Raw genomic sequence first — 16,836 nt, forward strand, 5'->3', positions numbered from 1 at the left:
AAAAAAACACGAAGAAAAAAGGAAAATTTTATATTTAAAACGGACACAATACTATCCATCATTCCTGGCCCGTTTAAAGCAACCTCCTTTCTTAGGCTTTTCCCATTTTTTACCAACTAAATGCAGTATTTTCATACATTAAAGGCACTATACTCGTTTCTTTCTTATAAAACTTGGTGTAATCTACCTTGTATTATATTTTTTAAATTTATTTTTTAGTTGTAGTTAGACATGATACCTTTATTTTACTGATTTTTATATGTGGTGCTGAGACTCAAACCCAGGGCCCTGCACCTGCTAGGCAAGCACTCTACCGCTGAGTCCCCCCTTATATTTTATATATATATATATATATATATATATATATATATATATATATATATATTTTTTTTTTAAGAGAGAGAGAGAGAGAATTTTAATATTTATTTTTTAGTTTTTGGCGGACAACATCAGCTTTGTTTTGTATGTGGTACTGAGGATCGAACCTGGGCCGCACGCATGCCAGGTGAGCGCGCTACAGCTTGAGCCACATCCCCAACCCCCCCTTATATTTATTTATATATGCAATGATTAGCCTTGTCAGAATTCAAGCAACTAGGAAACAAGGAGTATATCTCATTTATCATTGGATCCTATTAGCAATCAGTACAATGTCATATACTAATGAGGCACTTAATAAATACTTTTGGAACTGAAATGAGCTCTGTGTTCCATATCACAAAAAGTAATCAATAACTTAGAAAAGAAATATTCCAGAGTTCAGCATCGAGCTGGGGTCATGGCTCAGAGGTAGAACACTCACCTAGCATGCATGAGGCACTGGGTTCAATCCTCAGTACCATATAAAGTAAAATAAAGACATTGTGTCCGCCTATAACTAAAAAATAAATATTAAAAAAGAAGCTTATCAAAATGATTTTGAGAACAGATTAAAAGCTTAATGAAAGCAGCCAATAGTTTTCTCAGCAATAGTGAAATCTCTGTGCTTAGCCACAGTCCTTCATCTTGTAGGTTTTCGCTTTTTAAAAAAATTACTTATAAGAAATTTAGATAAAAACATCAATTCTATAAAAGGAAAAATCCAGGTGCTAAGGAGATATATGATCATAGTATACTAAGTAAGTAGTTGAAGTGAGACAGTTAGGAATAGCTAAGTGGGTTGATCAACTAACTCAATCAGTGTTGTTTATAGGAGAAATATTCATGACACTATACTCAAACTTACCCTGGTCTCCGCTTAATAGCTCTCTGGACAATGGCTCCTCCACCTTGTATCCCAGGGGCAGGGTTTCCAGAGGCAATGGCTGGACCTAATGATGGTACATCTGATGTCATTTCTGTCATAGAAAAACATTTAAAAAAATAAGATCTCTGCTTGGGTCTATGAAAGGTTCAAGCTATAGATAAAATCTCGGTTATTTATTAGAACTGCCAAATATTCATATCCATATTGGTCTCCTTGAATTTTCACATTGGGAAATGGTTTTACCATATTTCAGTTTTCCCCATTTAGTAAAGTTTAGAATATGGAGTACCATATTCTGTAGCCTTCACTTTTAAAAAGTTTTATGTATTTATTTAGGTACCAGGGATTGAATAGGGATGCTCAACTACTGAGCCACATTCGCAGGCCTTTATGCATTTTATTTAGAGACAGGGTCTCGCTAAGTTACTTAGGGCCTCACTAAGTTTCTGAGGCTGGCTTTGAACTCACAATCCTCCTGCCTCAGGCTCTCGAGCCATAATAAGCTTTTTTGGGGGGATACCAGAGATTGAACTCAGGGACATTTGACCACTGATCTACATCCCCAGCTCTATTTTGTATTTTATTTAGAAACAGGGTCTCAATGAGCTGCTTAGCACCTTGCTTTTGCTGATAGCTTTGAACTCATAATCCTCCTGTCTCAGTCTCTCAAGCCGCTGGGATTACAAACTTTCGCCACTGCACCCAGATCATAATAAGCTTTTAACAGTGACATAATATTAATTTAAAACAAACTCATACACAAAATGCATATTGGTTTATACATTTATTCATGCAACAAATGTAACTGAACTACTTTTATATATTTTAATTAGAAAAGCAAACTGAAAAGCCTGATACTAATAATAACCTAAATTCAAATACTTAAAATAAAATTATATAGAGTAAAACTGAAGCTGGGCATGTTGGCACAAACCTATACACCCAGCTACCTGGGAGGCTGAAACAGGAGGACTGTGAGCTCAAGGTTAGCCTAGGCAATACAGTGAGACCCTGTATCAAAAATAAATAAATAAATAAGCAAGCAAGCAAGCAAGTAAGCAAGCTACTGGGTGCTGCACACCTGTAATTCCAGCTACTCAAGAGGCAAAGGCAGGAGGATCATTAAGTTCAAGACCAACCTGTGAAGCTTTGTGACACCTGTCTCAAAATAAAAAATAAAGAGGTCTGGGACTGTAGCTCAATAGTAGAGTGCTCCTAGATTAATCCTCAGTACTGAAAAGTAAATAAAAGTTTTTTTAAAAAAAGGAAGAAACAGAGTAAAACTGAAAGTCCCTCACTTTGTCTTTCTTGCCTGCTTCTAACAACTCACCTCTCCTTCCAATTCAATTCCATCTACCAGGAGTAACTACTGCTAACAGGTACATCTTATCTCTCTATCAATTTTCTCTAAGTTTATATAAACTTATCTTTGGAATAAAAAACAGATACCTCTTTTCATAGTAAAAATGAAATTTTGCTCTGCAACTTCTTTTTTGTCATTTAAATATATATCATAGATATTGTATGTGTATTATACATAATATAAAATTATAAATAATATACAATCACACATATACCTCATTCTTTTTTAAAAACATTTTATTTTAGTTGTAGATGGACACAATATCTTTCTTTTATTTATTTATTTTTTTATGTGGTGCCGAGGATGGAACCCAGAGCTTCACACATTCGAGGCAAGCTCTCAACCACTGAGCCACAACCCCAGCCTACCTCATTCTTTTTTATGACTTCATGTTATTTGATTCATATTGTTTAACTATGTACCATGTATGTATGTATGTATGTATGTATGTATTTGGAATTTTTTATATTACAGAGCAAATTTTAATATTTTAGGATATGTCCCACAGGGATAAAAAACAACAACAACAACAACAAAAACACTAGGATAAAGTAACCTCTCAGTCCCAGGAGTGGTCCAGGGGAAAAGAGAGGCTACCTGAAGTATGGAAACATGAAAGGGACCTCCTACAGACTCAAGGTAAAGGGAATGCCATCAATGCTGGGACCTAAGCAATACACAAGGAATCATGAGCATGGTGGGGCTGACTCCAAGTTCATAGGCAAAGAGCAAAGGAATTGGACACAAAGCTATTTGGGCTCCTTCTTGTTTGCCTATGTTTGCTTCAGCAGCATGATCTCCAAGTCCCTTTGCTTATGTGGGCAGCAGCAGAAACCCATCACCTGGACCATTACCCTCAGAGTTGTACTGCTTGTTCACATTGGGATGGGCTCACACTGTTTACCATGGGCCATGGCTACAGCAGTAGCTCCGGTCTGTTTTGGTTATGTCAACTCATTCTGTCTGACACTGCAGGCCTCCAAATGTATCATATTTTATTCAACCATTCTCCAACTGACTGACATTAAGGTTATTCCCAATTTTTAACTATTATAAATAATGTACCATTATTATAAATAATATACATTTACATATAAAGCTTTAAGTACTCTTGCTTTTTAGGATGTATTTCTAAAAGTGAAATTTGTTTCTAAGCATATAAGCACTTAAAATTTTTGATATTATTAAATTTTTAATAACTGCTAGTAAAATTACTTGAAAACAGTTTCACATTATTTCCCACATTTTTATAAAGTGATTAGTAAATGAGAACATAGAAACCATTGAGCAATGATTCATATTTCTACATAGAAACCATTGAGCAATGATTCACATTTCCATTTACAATGAATATTCATTGGGGGTGTTCAGACCCATTCTTTGCACAATGTTAACTTCTTTCTTTTTTTTTTCCTGCAGTAACAAATTTTAATTTAAAATTTTAATTTAAAATTATATTCAAAGTATATTCACACCAATTCGTATCTTTATACATGTACTTTGCATAATAATGTCCATCATATTCCACCATCATTTCTAACCCCAAGCACTTAAAATTTTGATGGTTACTACTAAATTACATTCTAAAAAGACCACAACACGACATACCTAAACTAACCCGGTATCAGAAAACCTATTTCACTCATTGGCATTCAATTTAGTTTAAAAAAATCTGAAATGTGGGGCTGGGGCTGTGGTTCAGTGATAGAGCGCTTGCCTTGCACATATGAGGTACCGGGAATCCTCAGCACCACATTAAAATAAATAAACAAAATAAAGGTACTGTGTCCATCGACAACTATATATACAGATATATATATATTCTGAAATGTGAAATGCTCCAAAAAAACCGAAATTTTTTGTGTGCCAATATGAGAGCACAAGTAGAAAATCTCATACCTGACTTCAATGTAATGGGCTAAAGTCAAAACACAACTACCTTTAAGCTATATTTGGGGGTACAGGGAGTTCCAGGGATTGAATTCAGGGGCATTCAACCACTGAGCGGCATCCCCAGCCCAATTTTGTATTTTTTTTAGAGACAGGGTGTCACTGAGTTGCTGCATCTCGCTGTTGCTGAGGTTGGCTTTGAACACAAAATCCTCCTGAGTTGCTGGGATTACAGGCGTGCACCTGTGCCCTGCTTTAAACTATATGTTTAAAGTATAGGAAACAGGGGCTGGGGATGTGGCTCAAGCGGTAGCGCGCTCGCCTGGTGTGCATGCGGCCCGGGTTCAATTCTCAGCACCATATACCAACAAAGATGTTGTGTCCGCCGAGAACTAAAAAATAAATATTAAAAATTCTGACACGCGGCCCCGCCCCGGCCCGGCCTGGCAGGTAGCAGAGGCAGCAGGCCGTGCGGGGGGGGGCATGTTGCTGTAACCAGTGACCCAGGGGATGTTACGGTGGACGGTGCATCTGGAGGGCGGGCCCCGCAGGGTGAACCATGCTGCAGTGGCTGTTGGGCATCGGGTATACTCCTTCGGGGGTTACTGCTCTGGTGAAGACTACGAGACACTGCGTCAGATAGATGTGCACATTTTCAATGCAGTGTCCTTGCGTTGGACAAAGCTGCCTCCAGTGAGGCCTGCCATCCGTGGGCAAGCTCCTGTGGTACCTTACATGCGGTATGGACACTCAACCGTTCTCATCGATGACACAGTCTTCCTTTGGGGCGGGCGGAATGACACCGAAGGGGCCTGCAACGTACTCTATGCCTTTGATGTCAGCGGACTGCTTTTCCAATGACATTCATAAGCTGGATACCAGCACCATGACATGGACCCTTGTTTGTACAAAGGGCAATCCTGCACGCTGGAGGGACTTCCACTCAGCCACAATGCTGGGCAATCACATGTATGTCTTTGGAGGCCGTGCTGACCGCTTTGGGCCATTCCATTCTAACAATGAGATTTACTGCAACCGTATTCGCGTCTTTGACACCAGAACTGAGGCCTGGCTGGACTGCCCACCCACTCCAGTGCTGCCTGAGGGACGCCGAAGCCACTCAGCCTTTGGCTACAATGGAGAGCTGTACATCTTTGGTGGCTATAATGCAAGGCTGAACCGGCACTTCCATGATCTCTGGAAGTTTAACCCTGTGTCTTTTACCTGGAAAAAAATTGAACAGAAGGGGAAGGGGCCATGTCCCCGCCGGCGCCAGTGCTGCTGCATTGTTGGTGACAAGATTGTCCTCTTTGGGGGTACCAGCCCGTCTCCTGAGGAAGGCCTGGGAGATGAATTTGACCTCATAGATCACTCTGATTTACACATTTTGGACTTTAGCCCTAGTCTGAAGACTCTGTGCAAACTTGCGGTGATTCAGTATAATCTGGACCAGTCCTGTTTGCCCCATGACATCAGGTGGGAGCTGAATGCCATGACCACCAACAGCAATATCAGTCGCCCCATCGTCTCCTCCCATGGGTAGGAGGAAGTTTCTGCCTTCTGCCGCCTTCCCTCCTGAGCCTGCTGTTGTCTTCACTGCCCCTTCCCATCTCACCTGCCTGCCCCTTTGGACCCTGGACTCAGTATACCTCCATGTGGAGTTGTTGGACTAGAGGTGTTTTGTGCTGTGAATTCAGTGGGGGAGCTCTAATGGGGAGGGCCAGTTCCCTGCCCCCCCTTGGGCCAAGGGCCCCTTCCCCTTGGTGCTCTGTTCCTGTCCACCTCCCTCCACTGCTCCTGGGCCTCTGCCCTGCCCCAGGCCAGCCAGGTAGCTAGGCTCTGCTGGGAAGAGAAGGGAATGGGGAGAAGGAGAAGCAAGCAGTGTGTGAGCCTCAGGAGCTTCCCTCTCCCTCCATGCCCAACCCCTCCCCCGTGCTTGAGCCTTGAGCATTGACTGGGAACTGAGAGGAATTGCAGCTGTTGGCTTGAAACCTCCTTCTCCCCGACGTGGGGAGACGGGGACCAGCAGATAATCCCACTCTTCCCTGAGCTGCTGCTGTACCCTGAATGTCAGCCAGCTCGGATTTTATAAAAATGAATTAAAACCTCAAAAAAAAAAAAAAAATTCTCGGGCTGGGGATGTGGCTCAAGCGGTAGCACGCTCACCTGGCATGCGTGCGGCCCGGGTTCGATCCTCAGCACCACATACCAACAAAGATGTTGTGTCCGCCGAGAACTAAAAAATAAATATTAAAAATTCTCTCTCTCTCTCTCTCCTTTCTCACTCTCTCTAAAAAATAAAAATAAAAAATAAAAATTCTCTCTCTCTCCTCTCTCACTAAAAAAAATAAAATAAAGTATAGGACAACAATGTATTTTGTGATTATACTTGAATGCCATCCACAAGATATATATATATAGATATAGATATAGATATAGATCTGAAATCTAAAACACTTCTTGTCCTAAGCATTTCAGATAAGGGATACTAAGTCTTTTTTATTTTTACCAATTTTTTTAACATTTTTTAAATAGACACAATACTTTTATTTTATTTGTTTATTTTTGGAGGATCAAACCCAGTGCCTCACAAGTGCTAGGCAAGTGCAAGGCCACTGAGCCACAACCCAAGCCCCTATTTTTACCAAATCTTAAAGGTAAAAATGATACATTTGTTTTCCCTAACATTATGTTTCCTTTTAGATTTGGAAGTCATCTGAAATAAGAGTTGACTCTTCATAGTTTTCATATTTTTATGATGAATAATGTGTGCTATGGCTTCGATATCATTTAACTGTTTAATGTGAGTGTCCACCAAAGGTCCACTGTTAAAGGCTTGATCATCAGGTCAGCACTAGTGGGAAGTGTTTTTGAACCTTTGGGAGGTGGTGTCTAATGGAAGGTCCCTAGGTCATAGGGGTCATACCCCTGAAAGGGATTGTAGAAACTCACCCATCATGTTTCTTCCTTTACTTCCTCCTCCCTCTGTCTTCTGGCTCACAATGCACTAACTCCCATACACGCACTAACATCCACAGCCCTAAACAAAACTGAGCAGATATAGGCAACATGCCTTTCCACCTCCAGAACTATCACTAAATAAATCTCTTCTCTTCATAAATTAGTTACCTCAGGTATTTCATTAAAGCAACATAAAGCAGACTATTCCTTTTCTGATAAATTTGTAGTATGCAAAGATTAAGCCAGGCGTGGTAATTCCAGTGACTAGGGAGCTGAGAGGAGGACCACAAGTTCAAGGCTACCCTAAGCAAAGCAAGATGCTAAACAACTCAGTGAGACCCTGTCTCTAAGTAAAACACAAAATAGCTGGGGATGTGGCTCAGTGGTTGAGTGCCTTTGAGTTCAATCCCCAGTAACCACCCCCACCACCCCCACCCCAGCAAAAAAAAAAAAAGATTAAGCCCTTTGTCTTTTATGTACTAACAATATTCTTGGGCTGGGGATGTGGTTCAAGTGGTAGCGTGCTCGCCTAGCATGCATGGGGCACTGGGTTCGATCCTCAACACCACGTTAAAAAAAAAAAATGAAGTAAAGATATTGTGTCCACCTAAAATTAAGAAATAAATATTTTTTAAAAAGAATATTATCACCATCTATATTACCTTTACTATACAGTTTTCATTTTTATTAAATATTTTTAGTTGTTGGGCTGGGGCTGTAGCTCAGTGTCAGAGCACTTGCCTAGCACATGTTCAATCCTTAGCACCACATAAAATAAACAAATAAAATAAAGGCATTCTATCCATCTACAACAACAACAAAAATTTTTTTAAATATTTTTAGTTGTAGACGGACATAATATTTTACTTTATTTATTTATTTATTTATTTTCGGTACTAGGGATTGAACTCAGGGGCACTCAGCCACTGAGCCACATCGCCAACCCTATTCTGAATTTTATTTAGAGACAGGGTCTCAGTGAGTTGCCTAGTGCCTCACCATAGCTGAGGCTGGCTTTGAACACGCAATCCTCCTGTCTCAGCCTCCTAAGCCACTGGGATTACAAGTATGTACCACCGCACCCAACTTATTTATTTATTTTTATTGACGCTGAGGATCAAATCCAATGCCTCACACATGCTAGCATTCTACCACTGAGCCTCAACCCCAGCCCACAGTTTTCATTTTTACGTTGTTAAAGTTACCAATGTTCTTCTAAATAGTTCCTAGACTTCTGCCTTGCTCAGGAAAGTTCACCTACCTCCTGGCTTTCTTCTACATTTTCTTAATACATTTTTGTTCACATTTTAGATCTTTAATTCATCTGGAATTTACTGGATATGGTTTATGGGATGCTAATTACAGTCAGGTGCTGCTTAATAGTTGAGGTGAACAATGAACTACATATGATAGTCTATGAGATTATATCACCTAATGATATCATAGCCATCAGAGATTGTAAATACACTTTACAATGTTCACACAATGACAAAACCAACTGATGCATTTCTCAGAATTTATCCTGTTATTAAGCAACGTGACTATTTTCTTCCAAGTGTACAACTAATTATACCAACATTGTTTGCTTAATATTCCATTTTTCCTCACTTATTTAAAAGTATATCCTTTATTATACATTAAATGGCCGTGGACATTTGGTGTCTTTCTACACTTGCACTTTGCATTAATGTATTTTTCTAATCCTATGTCAGTACTAAACACTTGATTATATCAGCTTTACATTATATCCTAATCACCTAATAGAAAAACTGTATTCCCCATTTTTTATAACATTTTCTTCTTAAGTGTCACACACTGACTTTTGCTTCCAGAACAATGAAGTAGATATACCATTCCCTATTCCTTCTGCTAAATACAACAAAAATCCTGTGCGTTATATAAAACAAATATGAGTACTTTGAAAATTGGTGAGAAAGGCAGAACAGCTAGAGACCTCATGATTAGAGGAATGACATAGAGATAAGTTCCCAGAATTCTCTTTTTATCTCCTATGTTCCAGACATGGGGCTGAAGAAGTCAGAAACCTAGAAATGCCAAGGGGCAAAGACAAAAATAGCCCCTCAAAAGCCTGTTCTCTCTAACCAAAGGATCAGAAAAAGGGACACCTTCTCAAAACAAGATAATACTTAGGGAACTGCCAATTTTGACAGGAAAAACTATGACCCCAGTCTTACCTATATAAGCAAAAGCTGAGTGGGGAGTGTAGACTTCTGCACTTGTAAAGCTACAACAAGGCACCTCAACATACCTATAGGGCACCATCAGAGAAGGCCAAGTAGAGATCCAGAACTTTCATCTTCCCTGGTCAGAAATAAGGACCTACCCTTTACCACGTGTATATGGGAGGGATGATCTGTAATTCCCATCATCACTCAGCATAACAAGATGTCCTCACCTCAGGTGTCAAAAGAGGCAAATGAGATTGGGTGCGGGGGTACACACTCATAATCTCAGCAACTCGGAGGGCTGCAGCAGGAAGATGGCAAGTTCAAATCCAGCCTCAGCAATTTAGCAAGACCCCAAGAAACTTAGTGAGATCCTGTCACAAATTTTTTAAAAAAATAAAAAGGGTAGGGATGGGACTAAGCGGTTCAGCGCACCTGAGTTCAATCATCACTGGTACCAAAAAAAAAAAAGGCAAAGTGGGAACCTCAAATTCTATCTCTACCTAGCAGTCTATATAATGCTTCCCTTTCTCCTGCCAAAGTCATGTCAATGAAAGGCAGCAAAAAAAAAAAAAAGAAGGTTTAAACATGCAACATCACACAACACAAAATTTTCCAGGTTTTAATTTAAAAAACTACCTGTAATACCAAGAAATAGAAAGATCTCAAATGGAATGAATGGATGCCAACACTGAGATGACAATGTTACAATTAACTAACAAACATTTTTTAAGTATGTATGATAAAAATGCTTCAAAAGCACCTAAAAACACAGTTGAAATAAATGAAGGGAAAAAAAATTTCAGCAAGAAAATAGGGGTTATAAAAAGAACTCAATGAGGGCTGGGGTTGTAGCTCAGTGGTAGAGTGCTTGCCTTGGATGTCATGAGGCACTGGCTTCAATTCTCAGCACTGCATATAAATAAAAAATAAAGGTCCATCAACAACTAAAACAAACAAATAAATATTTTTTTAAAAAAAGAACTCAATGGAAATTTTAGAATTGAAAAATATAATAACTGAAATAAAACTTCATGATGATCTCAGCAACAGAACAGAGGACATAAAAGAAATAATCCGTGAAATGAAAGACAAAACACTAGAAATTACCTAATCTTAATGACAGAAAACAGACTGTAGGAAAAAATAGACATGAAAAAAAAATTGACAGAGCCTAGGGAACCCTGGTGCTAAAACAAAAACATCTAACATTTCTGTCACTGGAATCTTATAAAGACATGAGAAAGAAGGCAGGGCTGAAAAGATAACATCTGGAAAATTACCAACTCTAGTGGAAGATATAAGCCTACAGATTCAAGAAGTTGTATGAACCCCAAAAAATCCATTAAAACAACATCATAATTAAATTTCTGGAAAGTAAAAACTAAGGAAAAATCTTGAAAATAGATACAGAAAAATGGCACCTTAATTACAAGGGGAAAACAATTCAAATGACATTTAACTTTTCATCAATAATCATGGGAGGCCAGAAATAAGTGGGATGACATTTTTTTCTAAGTATGAAAGAATAGAACTGCCAACCTAGAATCCTAACACTCAGTAAAAATATCACTAGGGAATAAGGGGGAAATTAAGACATTCTCCAATAAAGGAAAATTACAAAGAATTTGCCAACAGCAGACCTATCCTGACAGACTGATTAGAGAAAGTCATCTAAACACCAGGGACATTATAAAAGAGGGAATTTTGCAACATCAGAAAAGAAGAAAGACCACAGTAAGCAAAATTCAGGTAAAAATCAATAGTTTCACTTATTTTGTGTTTTCTAAATTATGTTTAGTAAAAACTACAACACTGTCCAATGTGTTTCTAATATGTAGCCCATATACTTAATATAATTTTATAAGAGGGTTATACATACAAATGGAGGTAAGGTTTTTACACTTTACTCAAAATGGTAAAATGAAGACATCACTGGACTATGTAGTTTATATATGGTGTAATGCCTAAAACAGTCACTAGAAGGCTATCCAATTAGGTATACTATAAAACACTATTGGTAAAATGATTAACCTACAGGGGCTGGGGATGTGGCTCAAGCAGTAGCGTGCTCGCCTGGCATGCGTGCTGCCCGGGTTCGATCCTCAGCACCACATACAAACAAAGATGTTGTGTCTGCTGAGAACTAAAAAAAAATAAATTAAAAAAAAAAAAAAAGAACACAATGGCACAGTTTATACCCGGTGCCTGTCATTAAAAAAAAAAAAAAAAAAAGATTAACCTACAGAAAGGCAAGAAAAAAAACAGAGAAACAAAACAAAGAGAAAAGAAAAAATAAAGTAGCAGACTTAAGCTTTCACATACCAATAATTTTATTCAGTGTAAATGGTCTAAATACACCGATTAGAAGGCAAAGATAGGCAGAGTGAATCAGAAAACATGACCCAACAATACATGTTATGTACAAGAAACTCATTTCAGGGCTAGAAGTGTAACTCAGTGGTAGAGTGCTTGCCTAGCATGTGCAAGACCCCAGGTTCAATCCCCAGCAATGCACTAACAAACAAAAAACCCTAAGAAACTCACTTCAAGTAATAAGTAAAAAGATAGAAAAATATATCATGTACATATTAATCAAAGGAAAGTAGGAGTGGCTATATTTAGCAATAAGCAGATAAAACTGATTATAAATAAATCAGATAAAATAGCAAATAAAATTTATTAGATAAAAGAGATTTTAAAATAATAAGGCAGGGCTGGGGATGTGGCTCAAGCGGTAGCGCGCTCGCCTGGCATGCGTGCAGCCTGGGTTCGATCCTCAGCACCACATACAAACAAAGATGTTGTGTCCACCAAAGATTTCAAATAAATAAATAAATAAACAAATGTTTAAAAAAATTAAAAAATTATAAAAAATTAAAATAATAAGGCAATTCGCCAAGAAAACACAGCTACCAGACACAGTGGTACACACCTGTAATCTCAGCAGCACGGGGGGCTGAGGCAGGAGGATTTTGAGTTCAAATTAGCCTCAGCAACTTAGCAAGGTCCTAAGCAACAAAGCAAGACCCTGTCTCAAAATAAAACAGATGTGGCTCAATGGTTAAGCATCCCTGGGTTCAATTCCTGGTACCAAAAAAGAAAAAGAAAATACAGCAATTCTAAATCGGCATGCACCAAACAAGAAAAGTGCAAAATATGCAAAACAAAAACTGACAGAACTGAAAGGAGAAAACAATCATAGTTGGAGACTTGAAAGCCCCTCTGAACAAATGACAATTAGAAAATCAGCAAAGATGGCTAGGGGTTGAATCCCCATCACCTCAAAAAAAAGGGGGGGGGGATGCTGGTTGTGGCTCAGTAATAGAGCACTCGCCTAGCATGTGTGAGGCACTGAGTTCAATCCTCAGCACCACATAAAAATAAATAAAATAAGGGTATTGTTTCCATCTACAACTAAAAATAGTAAAAAGAGAGAAATGGAGAGAGAAAGAGAAAAGAAAAGAAAATCCATAAAGAAATGGAGGAAATCAACTTTATCAACCAACAGGCTCTGATTAACATTTATAGAAACATACCAACAACAGAAAATACACATTCTTTTCTTTCTTTTGGGTGTGGTTTTAGGGATTAAACCCAGGAGTGCTCTACCACTAAGATACATCCTAAATCCTTTTTATTTTTCATTTTGAGACAGAGTCTTGCTAAATTGCCCAGGCTGGTATCAAACTTACAACAGTCCTGCCTTAGCCTCCTAAATTCCAGGAATTATAGGCATGTATCAACACATCTGGAGATACAAGTGTCCCTGAAAAATATGCCAAGGTAGACCAGATCTGAGGCCATTAAAAAAAAAAAAATTCAGCTAATATTGTACTCACGATAAAATACAGGATTCTGTTTTTCACCTGAGACTGGAAAATGTGCAAGAATGTCTTCTTTCACAATTTAAACAGTGTGGGAAGTTAGAAGTTATAGCCAAAACAAAAATTCTAGAAAAGGAAATAAAAGGTATACAGATCCTAAAAGACTCTGCAAAAGAACCCATCAAACGGGCTGGGGATGTGGCTCAAGCGGTAGCACGCTCGCCTGGCATGCATGCGGCCCGGGTTCAATCCTCAGCACCACATACAAAGATGTTGTGTCTGCCGAAAACTAAAAAAAAAAAAAAAAAGAACCCATCAAAGGATGAAAAGACAAGTTACAGAGATGAGCAAACATTGGCAAATCATATATCCACAAAAAAACTAATATCCAAAGTATAAAAAGAACTCTCAAAACTCAACACTAAAAAAGCAAACAGTTCAAATATAACATGGGCAAAAGTCATGAAAAGATATAGTGAGAAAAGTGAACCAGTAGGCATCACAAAAACAGATGTTAAATTCTACTTCTGAGCTATAGTTACAAAAACAGCATGGTATTGACACCAAAACAGACATGAAAATCAACAGGACAGAATAGAAGACACAAAAACAAACCCACATAAATACAGTTACCTCATACTAGACAAAGGCACCATATATATACATTGGAGGAAAGATAGCCTCTTCAACAAATGACACTGAGAAAACTTAAAATCCATATGTAGCAGAATGAAATTGAACTCCTATCTCTCACAAAATTCAACTCACAGTGGATAAAGGACCTAGGCCTTAGACAAGAAACCCTGCACCTACTACAAGAAAATGTAGGCCCAAATCTTCATCATGTCAACTTAAGAACCGATTTCCTACACAAGATCCTAAAGCGCAAGAAGTAAAATCAAGAATCAATAAAGAAATGATTATCAAACTAAAAAGCTTCTTCACAGCAAAGGAAATAATCAAGAACATAAACAGCCAGCCTACAGAATGGGAAAAAATCCTTGCCACCTGCAACTCAGAGCATTAATCTCCAGGATATATAAAGAACCCAAAAATATTTAACACCAAAAAACAACAACAACAAAATCAAATAATACAATAAACAGGCAAAGGAACTGGACAGGCACTTCACAGAAAAAATATGAATAATCAACAAATATAGGAAAAAAATGTTCAACTTCTCTAGCAATTAGAGAAATGCAAATTAAAACCACACTGAAATTCTATCTCACTCTAGTCAGAATAGAAATTAGCAAGAATACAAGTAATAATAAATTGTTGGCAAGGATGTGGGGAAAATGGTACACTCATACATTGCTGGTAGGACTGCAAATTGGTGCAACCACTCTGGAAAGCAGTATGCAGATTCCTAAGAAAACTTGGAATGGAACCAACATTTGACCCAGTTATCCCATTCCTCAGTGTATCCCCCAAAGGACTTAAAAATCAGCATACTCCAGTTACGGAGCCACATCAATGTTTGCAGCAGCTCAATTCACAATAGTTAAGCTATGGAACTAACTTAGGTGCCTTCAACAAATGACTGGAAAAAAAAAGTGGTATATATACACAATGAAATATTATTCAGCCATAAAAAAGAAAGACTTTATAATTTTTGCCAGTAAATTGAGAGATCTGGAGACTATCATACTAAGTGAAATAAGCCAATCCAAAAAAAAAAAAAAAAGACCAAATGTTCTCTCTGACATGTGGATGCTAACACAATAAGTTAGGGGCAGAGGGAAGAACAGAAATTCACTGGATTAGACAAAAGGGAATGAAGGGAAGGGAGAGAAAATGAGAATAGGAAAGACAGTACAATGGACTGGACATAACTTTCCTCTGTTCATACAAGAATATACCACCAGTGAAACTCCACATCATGTACAACCATGGGAAAATGGAAGATGGGAAAAAACCCAAACGGAGTTACAAGAAGGATTAAAATTCAGACTAAAGAACATTACATTTTTGAGGAAAATAGAAGGTGGGGGTAAACCCAAATGAGAGGTGATTAAAATTCAGGTAGAAGGACACAACCAATAGCCTTGATACTTTTTCAATGCCTGTTTAACACAGATTTAGCTCCATGCTCTACCCCAAACCACATAAGCCCCTAAGTTAGCACACAAAAATGGGTTTATCTGCTATCTGGTCCCCTCTCATTCTCTCTTCTCATGTAAATACATCATACTTTATTTATTCTTCCTTTCCTTTATTGTACGTGGATTTCAAGACAATAACCCAGAAGGAAAATTGGTGATGTGGGGAATCTAGTTTCATCTCATTCTGACTTTAATCACCAAGCCACATCCCCAGTACTTTTTGTTGTTGTTGTCATTGTTGTTCAATTTTGAGACAGGGTCTCACTAAGCTCATTAGGTCCTCACTAAATTGCTGAGGCTGACTTTTAACTTGTAATCCTCCTGTCTCAGCCTCCAAAATAACTGGGATTAGGGGCAGGTACCGAGATGACTGGCCCAGGCATTTTTTCATAGGAAAATGGAAGACCTACCTTTGCACAAAAATCTGTACACAAGGGGCTGGGATTGTGGTTCAGTGGTAGAGCACTTGCCTAGCACATGTGAGGCAGAGTTCAATCCTCAGCACCGCATAAAAATAAATAAAGGTATTATGTCCATCTACAACTAAAAATATTTTTTTAAAAAAAGTGTACACAAAAGTTCATAGCAGTTTTATTTGTAATAACCAAAAACTGATTTTAAAAAAGATATCTTTCAACAGAGGAATGATTAAACAAACATGCCATTACCATTGCAATAAAAAGAAAAATCGATTGATACACTATCATCTTATGTACTGAATAACATTCTTTTTGTTTGTTTGTTTTTGTTTTTTGTACTGGGGATTGAACCCAGGGGTGCTTAACCATGGAGCCACATCCCCAGTCCTTTTTTTATATTTTATTTAGACACAGGGTCTCGCTGAGTTGCTAAGTGCCTCCCTACGTTGCTGAGGCTGGCTTTAAACTCATAATCCTCCTGCCTCAACCTCCCAAGTCGCTGGGATCACAGGCATGCATCACTGCACCCTGCTATATGTACTAAATAACATTGTAAGAAGAGTTCCATAGGTGTCTCCAAACTACCAAGAGGGTTCATAGCATACAAAGACTAAGAAACTTGATCTAGAGGCTGGGGTTGTGGTTCAGTGGTAGAGTGCTTGCCTAGCACATGTGAAGCACTGGGTTCCATCCTCAACATCACATAAAATTAAATAAATAAAATAAAGGTATTGTGCCCATCTACGACTAAAAAATATTAAAAAAAAAAAACGACCTAGAGAATTTCCACAATGAATATGGAAATCTTCACCTTGTTTATTATTTTTTCTGGACTTGAT

At 38.2% G+C, this 16,836-nt stretch overlaps 2 protein-coding genes across 7 annotated transcripts in view; one reads left to right on the top strand and one right to left on the bottom strand.

Moving 5' to 3' along the window:
• The window catches only part of ARNT (aryl hydrocarbon receptor nuclear translocator), a 77,510-nt gene that overhangs the window by 43,705 nt on the left and 16,969 nt on the right, over positions 1-16,836 (bottom strand). For all 6 annotated transcript variants that reach the window (XM_081307015.1, XM_081307012.1, XM_081307014.1 and 3 more), the window contains exon 2: positions 1,226-1,337. In XM_081307015.1, the coding sequence (XP_081163141.1) occupies positions 1,226-1,337 (112 nt within the window). The remainder of the gene's footprint in view (positions 1-1,225; positions 1,338-16,836) is intronic.
• LOC308655378 (kelch domain-containing protein 3-like) lies at positions 4,941-6,618 on the top strand. The gene is given in 2 exon segments (XM_081305486.1): positions 4,941-5,338; positions 5,340-6,618. Coding segments are annotated over 2 exon segments (1,032 nt in total). The 5' UTR covers positions 4,941-5,009; the 3' UTR covers positions 6,043-6,618.

Source organism: Spermophilus citellus (assembly GCF_964194105.1).
Source record: "Spermophilus citellus genome assembly, chromosome: 9".
NCBI classification, from domain to species: Eukaryota; Metazoa; Chordata; class Mammalia; order Rodentia; family Sciuridae; genus Spermophilus; species Spermophilus citellus.